This window comes from Gymnoscopelus microlampas (genome assembly GCF_963454915.1).
Source record: "Gymnoscopelus microlampas genome assembly, chromosome: 20".
NCBI classification, from domain to species: Eukaryota; Metazoa; Chordata; class Actinopteri; order Myctophiformes; family Myctophidae; genus Gymnoscopelus; species Gymnoscopelus microlampas.
In genome coordinates this window covers 26,957,885-26,975,343 of record NC_139957.1, presented here as the reverse complement: position 1 = coordinate 26,975,343, position 17,459 = coordinate 26,957,885, and the positions used below count along the sequence as shown (strand labels likewise).

General features: G+C 40.5%; 1 protein-coding gene across 1 annotated transcript; it reads right to left on the bottom strand.

The window, feature by feature from the left end:
• Window positions 1-11,594: 11,594 nt before the first annotated feature.
• dlk1 (delta like non-canonical Notch ligand 1) lies at window positions 11,595-15,149 on the bottom strand. Its single transcript, XM_084044976.1, has 4 exons — window positions 15,085-15,149; window positions 14,564-14,694; window positions 13,299-13,440; window positions 11,595-12,488 (listed from the first exon to the last, which is right to left on the bottom strand). The coding sequence occupies exons 2-4, from the start codon at window positions 14,652-14,654 to the stop codon at window positions 11,702-11,704; spliced, it is 1,020 nt and encodes a 339-aa protein (XP_083901102.1). The 5' UTR covers window positions 14,655-14,694; window positions 15,085-15,149; the 3' UTR covers window positions 11,595-11,701.
• Between the last annotated feature and the right edge of the window lie 2,310 nt (window positions 15,150-17,459).

Genomic DNA, 17,459 nt, shown 5'->3' with positions numbered 1-17,459 from the left:
GACCCCTGATTTAAGTAATATTCTCTCTCTCTCTGCAGCCAATGACAACAGCAGTTGTAGCAATGCAACGTGTTGTGAGCTTGTAGATCTGCCATTTTCACTATTCTGAGTTTGTTGAATATTGCCCCTGAATACCCTTACAATAATACAAGTAAAATTAACACTGAAACTAATTTTAAAAACTCAACTAAAACTAGGCATTTTCACAAACTAAAAACGAAACTAGCAAATCCACTTAAAAATCTAATGAAAACAAACTGCAAAATAAAAGTGTGCTTGGGTGTGTGTGGGGGGAGGGCACAACTCCACTCCTGAGTCCATTGTGATGACGTGAAGTTTGGCTAGAGACAAACAAAAGACCCTGGCCAAGGTGTTAAACCAGTTAATTTGCATGTCAGGAGAAGAACAGTGTTCCTCTCCTCTCCTCTATATCATTGGTTCTCAAAGTGGGGTCCGGGGATCCCCAGGGGTCCTTGAGGGAGTTCCAGGGGGTCCCCAGCTAAATGATAGATTAGGCACCAAATGGACCCTTATGGGTCTGTAACTCTGAGAGTGTACAAATGGAACCAAACTATTACTATAGTGACTATTATTATAGGACTATTACTCTTGTTGCTGCCCTTACATGTCTATTCTGCCCTGTTTGTTGTAAAATAAAAGGTAAAACTGATTCTGACTTCCCTAATATTATAGGTGGCCAGTAGCCGCAAATTGCAACACTAGATTCTTTTTTAATTTGACGAATCTAGGGTTGCAATACCTCCCATAAAATCTCTACAGTGGATTTTTAGGAAACAAACACTTGCAGATAGAAAGAGGATAATTCAAGCTTTCCATAGAGCCGCAATGTTGGTGAGTTTAACGTCGTTTAATACAATCAGATAGCAAAACCCTTTTTTTGCATTGGCTGCCTATGGGAGGTATTGCAACCCTAGATTCAACAAATTTAAAAATCTAGTGTTGCAATTTGCAGCTAGTAGCCCAGGCGTTTCGGGCCATATTTTGATGGAATCGTGCACTTTACGATAAAAGCATGAAATTTGGCACACAGTTAGAGCATGCCATAAGGAACATTTTTGGCTATAGGGCCATCGCAGATTTTTCCTGTGGTAACCATGGCAGCCATTTTCCAAAATGGCCGCCACCTGCTGTCATTTTACCAATAACTCACGTGCTAGACCACCTAGGATCTTGATTATGGTGACTAATCCTACATTTTCAAGGATGAGGAATACAGCGGTACTATTTACAACATGCTACTACCTAACTACATATCTGGCATTCAGTTAATTAAATAATAGTAAACCCATCAAAATATGTAATGGTGTAGTACAGTACATGTTTTCAAACTGACACGTGAGAGTCAAGAATGTTTATTTTATTAGTAGTAGTATTGCATAATTATTTTCAATGGACTATAAGACACAACAAAGGCAGAGTACTCATGAGTCATAGCCTAATAACATATAGACCAATTATGTGTTTACCAACATTGAGACTGGACGCACAGGTGATTGTTTCACGCTATCAATTCTCAACCTGTTGTTTTGGGGTGCGCTGGTTTCAGCACACCCCAACCTCCTCTTGTGTGTTGGCTAGTGAGGCGCGTCCTAGCGAGACCTGATAGAATGGGTTTCATTGCGCGCATACTGGTTCCGCGCAGACTGGTTCTTATCAGTGTGACGTCGTCTGTTAAGGGGTCTATTCAATAAAGCCAGATAATCTACACAATGTTAGTTGCACAGTCCACCACAGTAGCAAAGGGCAGTACACTGAAGTGCTGCCTTAACACATCTGCATTGTCCACTGCTTCCCTTTTTGCAACCACAGCGGAGGAGTTCTCGACAGGCCAGGCTCGCTTCTGTGTGGTCCAGTGCACTTCCCATCCTCCTGTCAAAATTAGAATCAGCTTTATTGTCAGATCACAGATTTACAAGTGTAAAGAAGTGGATAAAATGATTTGTATTCACCTGTCTCCTTCCTCTTCCACCCCCATTCACCTGGGGATGGGAGTTCAGGGGCTGCAACCATCACCTGTCCCCAGCAGTGGCCAGCTTGGTAGGCTGCCCTCTTTGTATGTTGAATCAGTGCAGCTCGTGTTGGGGGGAGTCCATCAATTGTTCTACCCTTCTGGGTGAATAGCTGCTTCCGTGCCTGATTCACTGAAGCCTGGCCGCTTGTGCGGTCATAGAGCAATACCACAAATCGCTCCAGAGGCTCCATCCAGTCATCTATTTTGTCTGGGGTAGCAGCTAAGGAACTTTTCCCAGTTCCAAAAGCAACCCACAGCTCAGTCAAGTGGAGGTGTTAGGCTGACGTTACTGCCAGGACCAGCACATCTGTGTCTACTGTGCGTATTGTCACCTTGCTATACCCTTCCTTCATAGCATCTTCTAGGTGTAATATGACGCGAGTATCAGCCTCCTCATGTACTGTAGTTAGTTAGGTAGTTACTAGCATGTTGTGAATAGTACCACTGTATTCCTCATCCTTGAAAATGTAGGATTAGTCACCAGAATCTAGATCCTAGGTGGTCTAGCACCTGAGTTATTGGTAAAATGACAGAAGGTGGCGGCCATTTTGAAAAATGGCTGCCATGGTTACCACAGGACAATTCTAAATAGTACCAGTGTATTCCTCATACTTGAAAATGTCGGATTAGTCACCAGAATCAAGATCCTAGGTGGTCTAGCACCTGAGCTATTGGTAAAATAACAGCAGATGGAGGCCATTTTGGAAAATGGCTGCCATGGTTACCACAGGACAAATCTGCGATGGCCCTATAGCCAAAAATGTTCCTTATGGCATGCCATAACTGTGTGCCAAATTTCATGCTTTTATCGTAAAGTGCACGATTCCATCAAAATATGGCCCGAAACGCCTGGACTATAGGTGGCCAGTGTCATGAAGAGGTAATTTTGATTTCCTCATTCACACTCTGTTCAAGAGCTGAATGGCTGAAGCAACTTTACATAACAAAAGCCCCCCAAAGAGTTGACTACTGAAAGTTACTGTCAGCCTGCCTGACCCTCTTTGTCTGTCTGTCTGTCTGTCTGTCTGTCTGTCTGCCTGCCTGCCCCCTCTGTCTGACCCGTCTGGCTGTCTGTCTGCCTGCCCCCTGTCTTTCTGTCTGTCTGTCTGCTTGCCCCCGTCTGTCTGTCTGTCTGTCTGTCTGTCTGTCTGCTTGGCCCCTCTGTCTGTCTGTCTGTCTGTCTGTCGGTCTGTCTGCTTGCCCCCTCTGTCTGTGTCTCCCTCTCCCCTTCTCTCCCCCTCTCTCACTCCCGCTCCTCCTCTCTCACTCCCTCTCCCTCTCTTTCTCTCTCATTAAAATCAAATATGCTTTATAGGCATGACAAGCATTCTTATATAGCCAAAGCGTTACATACAGTATAGTCTGGGAGGCATTGCCTCGGAGCTTGGACAGCGGGGGCGCGGCCACTGCGTTGTGATTCAAATCAACAGCCAATGAAGAAAAGGGGGCGGGATCCACATGCAGTGGGTGTTGCATCTAAATAGGATCGACGGGAAGCAATTTCCCCTTGAGAAATTTCGGCCGCCATTGTTGTGTACTGCTATTTGCCTCTCGTCTGACTTTTTAGACGAGTTTCACAGCTCCAGACCGGTAAGAGGCGTGTCCGCTCAGATTCAGAGCGTAAATTACATCCCGCCCACAAATCTCAGGGCTCTGGCCCAGAAGTTCCTCGCCGAGCCGGCGAAAACTTCTGGGAACTCAGATTACATACAGTATGACACTAAATAATAATACATATTCAGAATAAGAAAAATAATACAAGGGAACAAGGAAAAAATTATCAAAATGATCATTATAGAGAGAGAGAGAGAGAACTTGTAAACTTGCTACCCCTTGTGGCAGCAAAGGGAATCAGAGATTTCAAAATAATTCAGCATTTTAAATGCCCTTCTTTGTCCCTCTTATTGCCCTGGGAATCCCCTGAAAATGTACTGTCTTGCCGATGGCAGGACATTTGAAGTTTTGAAATGGCACATCTGTAGACCAGTGGCGTTAATTCAGCAAAAGCTAAGGTATGGCAGGGTCACGTGTCGTGACAGCATTAATATCAAAGACCACCAAACACTCATAGGTTAATAGTATGTCAAACAAAGGCTACATTGTAACATGTCAATGTGCACAAATGGCTTGAGACAACATAAGCCTTTTCAAATGCAGTATCTCATCCCTCTACTACAAACATAAATACATCAAATAATATTCAAATGTATATTCTACAGCATGAGAATATACATAGATCTACAAGCTCATACGGCACAGAGTGCCGCGCTATAAGCTTGTAGATCTGCTTTTTTTTTTTTGAATCGTGAAAATGTGTGCAAATCTTTGATTATATATATTTAAAAAATATGTATATATTTAAAGATTTGTACAAATGTTCACATTTAAAAAAAGAAATAGCAGTGCAGCGCTACGAGCTTGTAGATCTACTATTTTTTAATAGCCAAAGAAATCTAAAATGACACGGATACTTTCCCGGCTAAATGGGTTAAATGGCTTTTTAAAAGCCATTTAAGCTGTAACTAGGCTAAGTTTGGACTTAGTGTGAGGTGGTGCAACTGGCTCCTGTATCAGGAATGGACACAGATGGTGTGACTCTGACTGTAGAGGTTTAAATTGTCCACTGGAAGGAAGCGCGTGGCTTTACTCGCTCACTCACTTTCATATTTCCCCAAAAACTGTCATGTCTTCTTAAAATAATTCACTCCAGACGGTTGTAAAAATGTACGTGAGGTTTTACTTCTCAAAAGACAAAAAATAATATTCCACAGGTTATAATTGTGTGATATGAAGATGGTAAGACAACTGTATGCTTCCAAACTCCAAACTGTCTGACACCGACAGCTCTCAGTCCCACTGATGACATCATCAACATGTCACGGTGACACAATACACACCTGTTCTGACTCATCAACCTTAATTATCAAAGGCCTTAATGATCAAAGGTACATGTTCGCTTAAAGCAAAAGTACCCTCTTATGTCAATACTTGTATACATATACAATGAAATAAACATGAATTTAGCAATTAATTTATCTTCTTCAAATATTTAAGTTTTATACCATTTTTACTCAATACACATGATTAATTATGAAATATCAATATGAACTGTTATCTCTGTGGTTTGGCTTCCACACTGACTGTGTTTCATGTTCATGATAAGGTGTTGTCAGCTTGTACATCAGGATCCAGTTGCACCACCTCACACTAAGTTCAAACTTAGCCTAGTTATACCTTAAAGGACAAGACCACTTTGGTAGAGGTTTGGGTTGTGTAATTATCTAATATAATTGCTCCATTGATTAGAAATTGATAATTAAAAATATGCTCCTCATTGACTTACATTGTATGGTAAAACAGCTCTCAAAGTCACTCTTTTAGCACAAAAACGAACACAAACAAAGTTGATTCAGACAATATAGAACATCACCAAACCCAGTACTGTTTTTTTCTAAATAAAAATGTCAACTTCCTGTTCATTTTGCCATTTTTAGTAGTAGTAAACCCGGACTGGATCGGCGGATCCGGATCCAGATCTTCAAATAGTAAAATCAACAGGAAGTTGACATTTTTATTAAAAAAACAAACAGTACTGGGTTTGGTGATGCTCTATATTGCCTGAATCAATTTTGTTTGGGTTCATTTATGTGCTAAAAGAGTGACTTTGAGAGCTGTTTTACTGTACAATGTAAGTCAACGAGGAGCATATTTTTAATTATCAATTTCTAATCAATGGAGCAATTATTTTTGATTTCTTGCCCACCTTTGGAGTTACATCATGGCAAGGTAATAAATACACAACCCAAACCTCTACCAAAGTGGTCTTGCCCTTTAAATGGCTTTTAAAAAGTCATTCAAAGTGGTCTTGCCCTTTAAATGGCTTTTAAAAAGCCACTTAGAAAGGGAAAGTATTGGTGTCATTTTTAGATTTCTTTGGCTATTCAAAAATAGCAGATCTACAAGCTCATAGCGCGGCACCTATGAGCTTGTAGATCTGCTATTTTTTTTTAATCGTGAAAATGTGTGCAAATCTTTAAAAATATATATTTTTTAAGCCAACATTTGTAAAATATTTTTGTTCCAGGGACCGCCAGAAGCAAACATTTGATTTCAGTTACAAATGTTTGCTTTTAAAAATATATAGAAAGATTTGCACACATTTTCACGATTGTTCAAAAATAGCAGATCTACAAGCTCATAGAGCTCATATGAGCTTGTATATCTGTTATTTTTGAATAGCCAAATAAATCTGAAAATGACACAGATACTTTCCTGGTCTAAATGGGTTTTTAAAGCCATTTAAGCCATAACTAGGCTAAGTTTGGACTTAATATGACTGAGGTGGTGCATCTGGCCCCTGGTGTATTTGTCAAGTGAGGAGTGTAAATACCAACCTCTGTGTTTACTGGGTCGTCTCAGGTAGGGTTGGGATCCTGTAGAGATTTGAACCATTCCGATTCATTAACGATTCCCTCTCAACGTCTGATTCCTTAACGGTTCCCTTTAAAGGTTCCTACATTTGAAAATAAATAAATTGGCCTTAAATACATGTATAAACAAATGCAATATACTGTCCTCCTGGAGGTGTAGCAACCACAATTAGACAGCAAGCCACTGTACCAAATCCCATATAACAATAATCTCTCAAGAGAAAAATAACACAAATAACAACTTATGTAACCCACATGGTTGTGTAAATCTAAGCATAAGAATCCAAAATCACCTTCACTGTCAAACATTGGCAAGGTAAACATTTTTTAAATAGCTGATCTATAAGCTCGTAGATCGGCTATTTTCACAATATGTATCTGTGGAACAGAGTCAAAATAAACGTAATGCCTCAATTCCTACAATTCCAAGTGCTTGTCAGGGTGAAGGTCCACAGTTCAAATAGGATTATTTTGGGGGGGTTACGGCCTGAGACGTTTGGGAACCCTTCATATAGACCAGTAGGTTCATTCAGCAAAAGCTAAGGTATGGCAGGGTCATGTGACAGCATTGATATCAAAGGCCACCAAACACTCATAGGTTAATAGTATGTCAAACAAAGGCTACATTGTAACATGTCAATGTGCACAAATGGCTTGAGACAACAATACATATATACAAACCAGACCAGGAGACCTGGTTCTGCCAGACCCAGAATAAATTCCCAGTACTTTGTAAGATTTTTCAAAAATGGCAGATCTACAAGCTCATAGTGCGGTGTCTGTACAGCTTGCACTCGGTGTCTGTATAGCTTGTATATATGCTATTTTTGAATAGCCAAAGAAATTTAAAAAATGACACAGAAGCGTTCCAGGTCTTAATGGTTTAAGCAGAGCAGTCTGCGCCTCTCTCTTCACTCTCAGGGTTACAGACCCATAAGGGTCCATTTGGTTCCTATCCATCATTTACCTGGGGACCCCCTGGAACCCCCTCAAGTACCCCTGGGGGTCCCCGGACCCCACTTTGAGAACCAATGCATTAGCCTACTATGCAACAACAAAACACAACAGTATCACATGAACAAACCAGTGACAGACCAGAGCAGTTTCACTCCAAACGCACCAAATACAAATTGAAGAGAATAAGCCAGCAGTAACCTAAGCCTATAATGCCTTAAAAGTGATCATATACACATCTGATGGCACACAGACATACACAACAAGGAAGCAAAACAAATAAGAAAGACAAGTGCCGTCTTACCTTAAGATGAACTGTCAAACAGTGGTACAACTGTCTGCCACTGACTAGAAAAACCTTCTACTGCTGCTAATTAACAATAATGCATTGCACCTGTGCTGACCTACTGAACCGGGGAATATACCATTTGTCAAGATAGGGGGAATACAAGTTTTGCAGAGAATATAATACCATGTGAAAGCCATCATTTTGTTCTAATTTGCATTTGTAGTTATTTTACAGTAATTCAATAACATAATAATCAATGCTGTAGACATAGATACATTCATGATTTTATTTTATAAAGTACATTTATTTTTTCCCCGTGGAGCCTTGCTATACTCAATAGACCAATTATTTGTTTACTAACATTGAGCCTGGACGCACAGGTGATTGTTTCACGCAATCAATTCCCAACCTGTTTCGGGGTGCACTGGTTTCAGCACACCCCAACCCCCTCTTGTGTGTGTTGGCTAGTGAGACGCGTCCTAACGAGACCTGATATAATGGGTTTCGTTGCGCGCATACTGGCTGCACGCAGCCAGTATGACGTCGTCTGTTAAGGGGTCTATAGACACCCCTGATATACACCAATAGTGGAAAAAGTACTCAAATATTTTACTTAAGTAAAAGTATCAATACTGCAATATAGAAATACGTAAGTAAAACCGGAATTCTAAACTGACGAGTAAAAGTACAAAAGTATTGGCATCAAAATGTACTTAAAGTACAAAAGTAAAAGTACAAAGTAAAAAGGGTAAAGTAAAAGTAAAAGTACTCATGCAGAATGTCCCTTTTCAAGTTTTCAAATGCAGAAAAATCTTTTGAAAATAGTTATAGCTGATCTACAAGCTCGATCTACAAGTCGATCAACAAGCTCACAATGCGTCGCGATGCGACGCATTGTGAGCTTGTAGATCTGCTATTTTCAACAACAAAAAAAACATTTTGAAAACTTGAAATGGGATATTTCTACAAAATGAGTACTTTTACTTTTGGTACTTTAAGTACATTTTGATGCCAATACTTCTGTACTTTTACTCAAGTACATTTTAAATTCCGGACTTTTACTTGCTTTACTTTTGCTGCTGGGGCCTTTCAGTAGGCCTGTTATGAGCCTCTAGCTGAGGTTGGCTTGGGGGGCCTTTAGTAGGCCTGTTATGAGAGTAGCAAACTAAACTCTGGTTTAATGAAGCATAGCGTTAGTTCATGCAGGACACGGAAGTCGTGCACGCCAAAGCGTAACCAGCGGTCAGTCAGCTGATGTGAACATCAGCTTTCTATTCCCCATTCACAGCTCAGCTGGTCATTACGTCACTCATTCATACTCCAATCACAGCTCACACATTAGCAACAAGGTTCCTTTAAATACGGTTCGAATTCTCTAGGCGCTCCTGGTCTTGCTGTCTGACCACTCTGCTAAGCTGCATTGGCAAAAATACTGGTGATTATCATGTATATCTGCTTATTTAAAGTATACATTGGCAAAAATTCTGGTGTTCATCATGTATATGCTGAATTATCTATATGTCAATATACTGCTTGTTGTTCATATTGTACCCCTATGGGGATTTGCTTAAGCATTCAGAGCAGAGGGTTGTTTAATGTCATCAAAATACAAATCCGTTATTGTCATATCTTATAGTCATTAAATAGAGTCGCATCTTCCATATCAGTGTGGCTCAGGAGATATACCAGGGATTTATAAGCTGAAGGTTTAGAGTTTGAAACTCCTTAATATAACGTTTCACTCTCAATCAAAAATCCAAGAGGTTGGTTAAGTATTGCATTCTTACGTGAGTTTTCCATGTTCGTGTGGCTCGAGGTATTATTCAGGGTTTTATAAATAAAAAGTTCAGGGATCAAACCTCAAGAAGAACATTATCATCACTCTATCTAAATTCTAAAAGGGGGGTTAAATATTACATTCTCGGTTGCATCTTCAATGCCAGTGTGGCTCAAACGTTAAATCAGTGGTTTATAAACAGAAAGTTTAAGGGCCAAAACTCCAGAAGAAAAAAATTCACCATCTGTCTAAATTCTCAAAGGTGGGTGAAGTAATACATTCTCTATTGCATCTTCCATGCCAGCTAGCATGTGAAATAAATCAGTGATTTATAAACCGTTGGTTAAAGGTTCGAAACTCCTAAAGAACTTTTTCACTCTCCATCTAAATTCTAAAAGGTTGGTTAAGTATCACATTCTTAGTTAAGTATTACATTCTCAATTCCATCTTCCATGCTAGCATGGCATGTGAGTCAGGAGTACAAACCTTGGCTCAAATGATCAATCAAGGGTTTATAAACAGAAAGTTTGATAGTGGAGAAGCTTAACCCCATTTTTTTACATTATTGAAACGAAGCGGATAAAAGCGCCACATTTTTTATGAGGCTTCTTTAGGACCTACTGATGGATTCTAGCCTTGGGTACCAAACTTTATTTTGAAAAGTATCCATACAATTATCCATATCAATATCCATTAAAAAAAACAGGCCGATTCACTTTTTGGCCTATAACTCTTGAACCGTAGGTCATAGAATCAAAAATATATTTTTCCTGGACTCCTTGGATCACGACACAACTTATAGGTCCCGCCCCTTTTCCGATTTCAATTAGATTAAATCCAATTTAATTTTATTAAATCCAAAATTCACACAAATCGGCACACACTGTGTCTTTGGTCATGTGATGTAGATGTATCAGTCCGATTTCTCATATTCCCCTCAGATTGGCTACGATTGGCTTCTAAAATTTGTACACCTGCATTTAAATGCGCTTGGCAGCCAACTCCCCTGCGATCAATTAGCTCGTCACTTCTCCTTCTCCACATGACCAAAGACACAGTGTGTGCTGATTTGTATGAGTTGGACAACATTTGTAGGAGTAATAGCAAAATGTGTGTTTTGAAAATAACGCAAAATGGCGTAAAATTTTGAAATCGGAAAAGGGGCGGGACCTATATGGGAAGTTGCGTCATGATCCAAGGAGTCCAGGGAAAAAATATTTTATCCTATGACCTACGGTTCAAGAGTTATAGGCCAAAAAGTGAATCGGCCTGTTTTTTTTAATGAATATTGATATGGTTAATTGTATGGATACTTTTCAAAATAAAGTTTGGTACCCAAGGCTAGAATCCATCAGTAGGTCCTAAAGAAGCCTCATAAAAAAATTGGCGCTTTTATCCGCTTCGTTTCGATTATCTTGTTAAGCTCTCCCACTATACCGGGTCCTTACTAGTGGTACTATGCCACTTGCATATTGAGGGGCTTCTAAACAATGCAGAGCCAAAAGTGGTTTCACTTACAGTACACCCATGGGGGGTGCAACAAAGGCTAAAAATGTCACTGTTTGTTGCAGAACGATACATGATTCTTTCCCCCCCATAGAATTACTTACAAATGGTCTTGTGAGACATGTGACAATGACCGTCAAACTGGGTTCTCATTTGATACCCTATTCATTTGATCGTAACTGTCTTCAGAATGTTCTTACAAAATGCCATAATAAAGCAGGTGTGTAAGCAGGTGCACAGTAGTTTAATATACATCCATGGCTCAACATGGACATCAAACAGGAATAGTAATCAAATGAAAAACTGGTAAACAAATATAAAATACATTGATACATTCATATCTTCTTCTTCTAAAAGCAACCCTTAAGGTTGCTATTAATAAATACGTTATTAATGGATAACTTATTGGTGTTTATTTTGTCACCCGTGACACTAAATTGTGCCACTAGATATGTTTTATAATCCATTGTGACGATTGTCCATTTGGTCCAGTAGGCTCTGAATTCAAACCTGCATGATAGTGTGTAAATGGTCTTCAGTTATGTCTCCTGTACAAAAGTAATGTCCGTTCATTCTGTAACAGACCTTCCACAGAGGGTGAGACAAATAAAGAGACAGAAAGACGGAAACTGAAAACAATATATATGAGAGACGGAGAGAGAATTCAAAGATCAAGACAGTGGAGGAGAGAGAGAAAGAGAGAGAAAATCCAATTAAATGGACGTGTAATGCCTCCCAAAGCTTGTGAGTCTAATCTTCTCTGGCAGGATGATGTTCACTGAATGTTCGGGGTCCTCCTGGCCATTACCACTAGCCCCTCTCAGCAGGTGTTCCTTCTGCTGCCGAACGAGGTGGCTGTACTTGGCGCTAGCCAGCCATGTCTCACAGCGGCCGAAGAACACGATTCCTGTGGTGCCCAAGATGACCAGGCAGGTGAGCAGGGCCAGCATGCTGAAGCAGAGCAGCTGACCGTGAGTGACCAGGCCACCAGAGGCATGCACTGTCTCCTTCAGTGTGATCTTGAGGAGGTCTCTCTCTGGAGGTCTGAGGAGCTTGTGGAAGGCATGGGCTGGGAGGGAGTAGTGCTGGGGAGGCTGCGACAGCCCCCTGTGGTCAGGAAGAGGTCTGAGGGGCTTGGCTTTGGCCTTGGGTCTGTGATGCTGGGAGCAAGTGGGACCTGCAAATCCTTTTTGGCAAACACAGTGGAATGTTCCATCTGGTTGACCGATGCATGTCCCTCCGTTCACACAGGGCCCACTGATACAGGGGGAAAAGATGGTGGTCTCGTTACAGGTGAATCCAAAGGAGCCACCGGGGCAGGTGCATGTAAATGCCAGGCCATGGTCAGTGCAATTGCCACCATTGAGGCAGGGATTGGGCTGACAGCTGTCGATGTTGATCTCACAGAAGTCTCCGGCAAACCCGGGGGGACACAGGCAGGAGGGGTGGGATGCTAAGCCGTCATCGTCGGTGCATGTGCCTCCATTCTGGCAAGGAGAGCTGAAGGACAGAGCAGGATAATGGGCTTACATGGAATTCATTCCAGTTAGGTCTGCCCACAATTAAACAGAATGATCTGACCATTAAATTATGATGTGTATTGCTGGATTCATTTTAACGAACAATGATTATCGACATTTATGCTAACAAGAAAAGTCAGAGGCAGTGACAAACAATAGGAGTTGCTGCCTGTGTAAGTTAACAATATCAATCTCAGCAATCTTTACAGACACTGCATTGATGAAAAGCCGAGATGGAGATGAAACTAAAAATGATCAATATCCATTGGAGTAGCCTTTGTAATTACACAAGTCCCTCGGTTTCTATCCGTTCTCATCAAATAAATAATAGCTCTGGCAAGTGGTTGAGACATCTCCCGTCTCATACTGCTGCCGATTAATGAAACCACACGGAAAGCTAATAATAGAGATGAATTCCCAGGCATTCAAGGGAAGCTATAGTCATCTCATTTAGAGAATTCAAAATAGAACTCAAATGATTAGTTATTGAGCAAGGAGGAGGCGAGCCAACTCAGTGACACTGGGCTATATTGGATTTTGGGTGGGCCTCTCAGAATCAATAACAGGAGTAGTCTAACAATGATCAAAGCATGGTGGATATTGGTGTCTGGACAGCACTGTCAGCCAGCTCGGTTACGGTTTGATGGGCAGGAGGTGTATTTCCTCCACAGAACAGGCATGCCTGTATGATCTACCACTGTAACGTTTTATAATGAGGAGGTTTTCTAGGGTTTAATTAGGGGGGAAATGATTAATGGGGCTATGGCAAGATGTGTGTATTAGCGTTTACCCATTTGTTAGGCAAGGGCCTTTCTTCATGTGGCAGTTTTCACCCATGTAGCCTGCAGGACAGACGCACAGGAATTCCCCTTCTCCTGTCTCAACACAGGTGGCATTACTGGAACAAGGCTGGGATGAGCACAGGTCAGTATCTGTAAAATAAGAGCATGTGCAGTTAGTGCACCATTACTATTTCTCTCTCTCTCTGTCTCTCTCTCTCTTACACGTGTCCTCCACCATAATACACAGAGGGATACATAGTGGTAGGTACGTGGATTAATTGAGAAGTAGGTCAAACAGATCCAGAAGCCATGACAAGTGTGGCTTTTAATCTTTCACACAGTTTCTCAAATACCCCTTTATTCCTCTTTCTGTTTGTAGGTGGAGCGAGCAATTTATATTCATAGGATCAAATCATGTTTATTTTGAGTTCACGCTTCCTCACTGGGCTCACACAATATGGTGTGGAATATGCAGGCAGATTGATGCGTGCGTGCGTGCGTGCGTGTGTGTGTGTGAATACACCGCAACCAGCCACTAGCAAAACAAAAATCAAGTATGCATATTAAAATAAGCTAAAATAAGAGTCCCTTATACTGTATGTAATGTAATTGAATGAGATTTCATAGTCAGGGATGACCTGTTTAACCCATAACTATCATTTAGATCTATCATCCCTGTGCTATGTACATTTGTCCTTCAAAACAGATCTGCCATCCAAAACACAGGCGAATCCCCAAAGCATTCGGAACATTACGGTGTAATGTAACCTATATCTTTGTGAGAAAAGTACAGCGACTTGACTTGATAGAGAGCTTCCTCTGAGCCGAATACACCTGTGCTTTAAAAAAAATTGTGCCCGAGGCACATCAATGGGCAAGTCAAAATCTCAAGGCAAAACTGCATACATAGCCAAAATAGCCAATCTACATGATTTGCATCTATTTTGGGAAATGAGTGCACACAAAGTAATAGTCTAACAAATTAAAAACAACTTTTTCTAGATCTAGTTAGACCCCACATAAAAATCTTGAAAGCTTTTCAGGGATGCCTGCATTACAGAGCATGTTTATTTTAATGATCAATCAATCGATTGCGTTCGGGCTTGGATCAATGGAATTAACATCTTTTCACAATGAAAACCCATTAAGATTTTAAAGAATAAACTGCCATGGCATTTCTTTCATTTTTTTAAAACATTTTTTAAAATATTAATGTTATATTATGAATACAATCTTAGTGTTTTGCCAGTCTAGTGAGCTAGTTGACACTGACCTTGGTCACACAGACTGCCAATCCAGCCATCCTCACAGATGCACTGCCATGCATTCTCACATGTGCCATGCAGACATCCAGGGAAGGGCATGCATTGGTCGCATGTTTCCCCCTCCCACCCTGGTCTGCACCTGAGCAACAAAAACTCTATTACCATACTTTAAAAGGAGCATTATTGCATGTTTGTGAATTCAAATGGTTATGCAATTTGGGGAATATAGCAATTCCTCTAAATATGATAGCAGGTGATACGCCAGAGATGTCAATTTGGGTTACACTTATTTATAGAAATACAAAAATGACTAATGGCTGTGTATGGGACACATTAGGGTGCAGTCTTAGTTGCTTTATAAGGTTAGTAGGGAAATATTTTCTATTTAATATATTTGATTTGGCAGAACGAATCCAGATATGGACTATAGGCAAACAGAGCCAGTTGACCTATAGTGAATACTCTGTGGGATGGACATTTGCAGCTGGTATAGCTACAAGCTTTACAGTCATGCCGTTTTAGTTATTACCTGCACTCGCCTTCCTTCTCACAGAACCCATTTTCTGTGTTGCACCCTGCAATGCATTCCAATCCTTTGAGAGAAATAAAGGATAGACGAATAGTCACGTTGCACAAAAAATCAAACACCCCATTAAAAACGAAGTAAATATGATTATAAGCTTAATACATCATTCTTGTGCAGTCAGTAAATATATGTATATTTTTTAAATAAACTGTTAAACATCTCATTATTACGGTTGTAGATGTATCTCTTTATCTATCAAATAATTTATTCCGATTACCTTTGGCGACGCCAGTCACGACCAGAACTATGCCCAGCGTTATGAAGTGCATTGTATTTTCCAGAACGAAATAATCCTTGTGATGGTCTTTTTCTCCTGTAAAAAAAAATGTATACTGGTTAAGTCATGGTGCATGTTTCTCTGCCCATATAGCCGTTCCCTTTCAATCCAAATGGATTACAGTGCTGAAAAGTTGACGTAGGTATTACAAGCGCACCGCACCTGAACTGTTCATTCCCATGTGCTGGAACGCTAGTGCGCTCAATACCGCCCATTCCCCATTGGTAACCAGAACAGTCTCGCCCCCATTGTTTTCGCGCACCAGCGGTTCTTGCATTCTTGTATTTGTTTTTACTGAGGATAAGGTTATACGTTTAGGGCAGTGGTTTTCAACCTTTTCCGCGCGTCAAGGACCCCCAAATTGACACATATTAGCCCACGGACCCCCATTTGAAAAGATATGCCAGGGACTCAACCATTTTGATTTCTTGGGGGTCTTAATCTACACTGTATCATCGTCGTCATTAGGTTCCATTTGTACACTCTCAGAGTTACAGACACATATAAGGGTCAATTTGGTTCCTAACTATTGGCTGGGGAGGGGACCCCCTGGAAGTGAAACCCCCTCAAGGACCACTGGTGGTCCCAGGACCACTGGTTGAAAACCACTGGTTTAGGGTTAGGCATAGTTTGACTGAGGTTAAAGATTAGGAATAAGGTTAGGTTTTGGCACCGTTTTACTGAGGTTACGGTTGCTATTAGGAATAAGGTTAGTTTTAGGCATAGTTTACTGAGGTTACGTTTAGGAATACCAGGTGAATACCACCTGTGTTTTGGCGAGCGTCTTAATATTCCGCCCATTACGCACAGAAAGACCTGGGAAACTGATAAGCCGCGACCAGGGGTCACCATTGTGTCCAGATACACCGGACAAAATGTGTCCGTGGCAAGTCTTGTCCTTGGCAAATTTTAGATTTAGTTTTTACATTATGTTCCTATTTTCATCATGAGACCAAATTACTAAATGTCTCAGTCTCCGTGGTTTTCTTCAGAATATGTATGACATCTCTCATTTACTGTTAGGAGTCCACTGGTAGTTCTCAATTTCTTTAAAATGTCAAGGACCTCCCATAGCTCTGAGTGTGTAGCCTACAAATGGAACCAAATCCATTTGTACACACTCAGAGTTACAGACCTGTAACGGTCAATTTGGACCACTTTCAAGCAACCCCGAAGGTCCCTCAACCCACTTTGAGGACCACAGCACTAGTTATATATATATATATATATATATATATATATATATATATATATATATATATATATATATATATATATATATATATATATATATATATATATATATATATATATATATATAGGCTATATGGTAATATTTGTATGTCCATGGCAAATTCATAATTTTGACAAAAAATGACCACCACAAGCCTGCATGGCGATGAACCCTAAGGCGCGATGCTTAATTTATGGAACAATAATTAACTAAATAACACACCCAGCAGCGATGTACCGTACCTATGTCGCGTTAGCGCTCCTCCGCTTCACCATATTGGTCATAGTTGCTTTCTGATCCAACTACCGCGGACGGCGGTATAGGCTTCACACAGTGTTGCCATATTTTGTGAGAGAAGAAATAAGCAACCAGGTCTAGGAAAACAAGCCCAAAAGAAGCAACCTGTCACATATTTGAAAATAGCCGATCTACAAGATCACAACCCCTGGCGATGCACCGTTGTGAACTTGTAGATCTGCTATTTTCAAAAACTCTTGCAATAAAATGTGGAATGTTTTTGAAACATTGTAGCCTATCTGTAAAATAAGAGCATCATGCAGTTAGTGCACTAGCCTACTACATTTTCATGAAAATATTTGAGAACCAATGGTTTAAATAATAATTAAAAATGTTGGAAGCAGCTTAAATAAGCAAGTAGGCATACACTTTAGAAACAAGCCCAAAAAAACCCGCAACCCGCAACTACCAATTTTTACAAGCAACTTTACAGAAAAAGAAGCCCAAAGTCGCTTATAATAAGCCGACATGGCAACACTGGCTACACAGGGTTTAGGGTTTTTTGGTGCC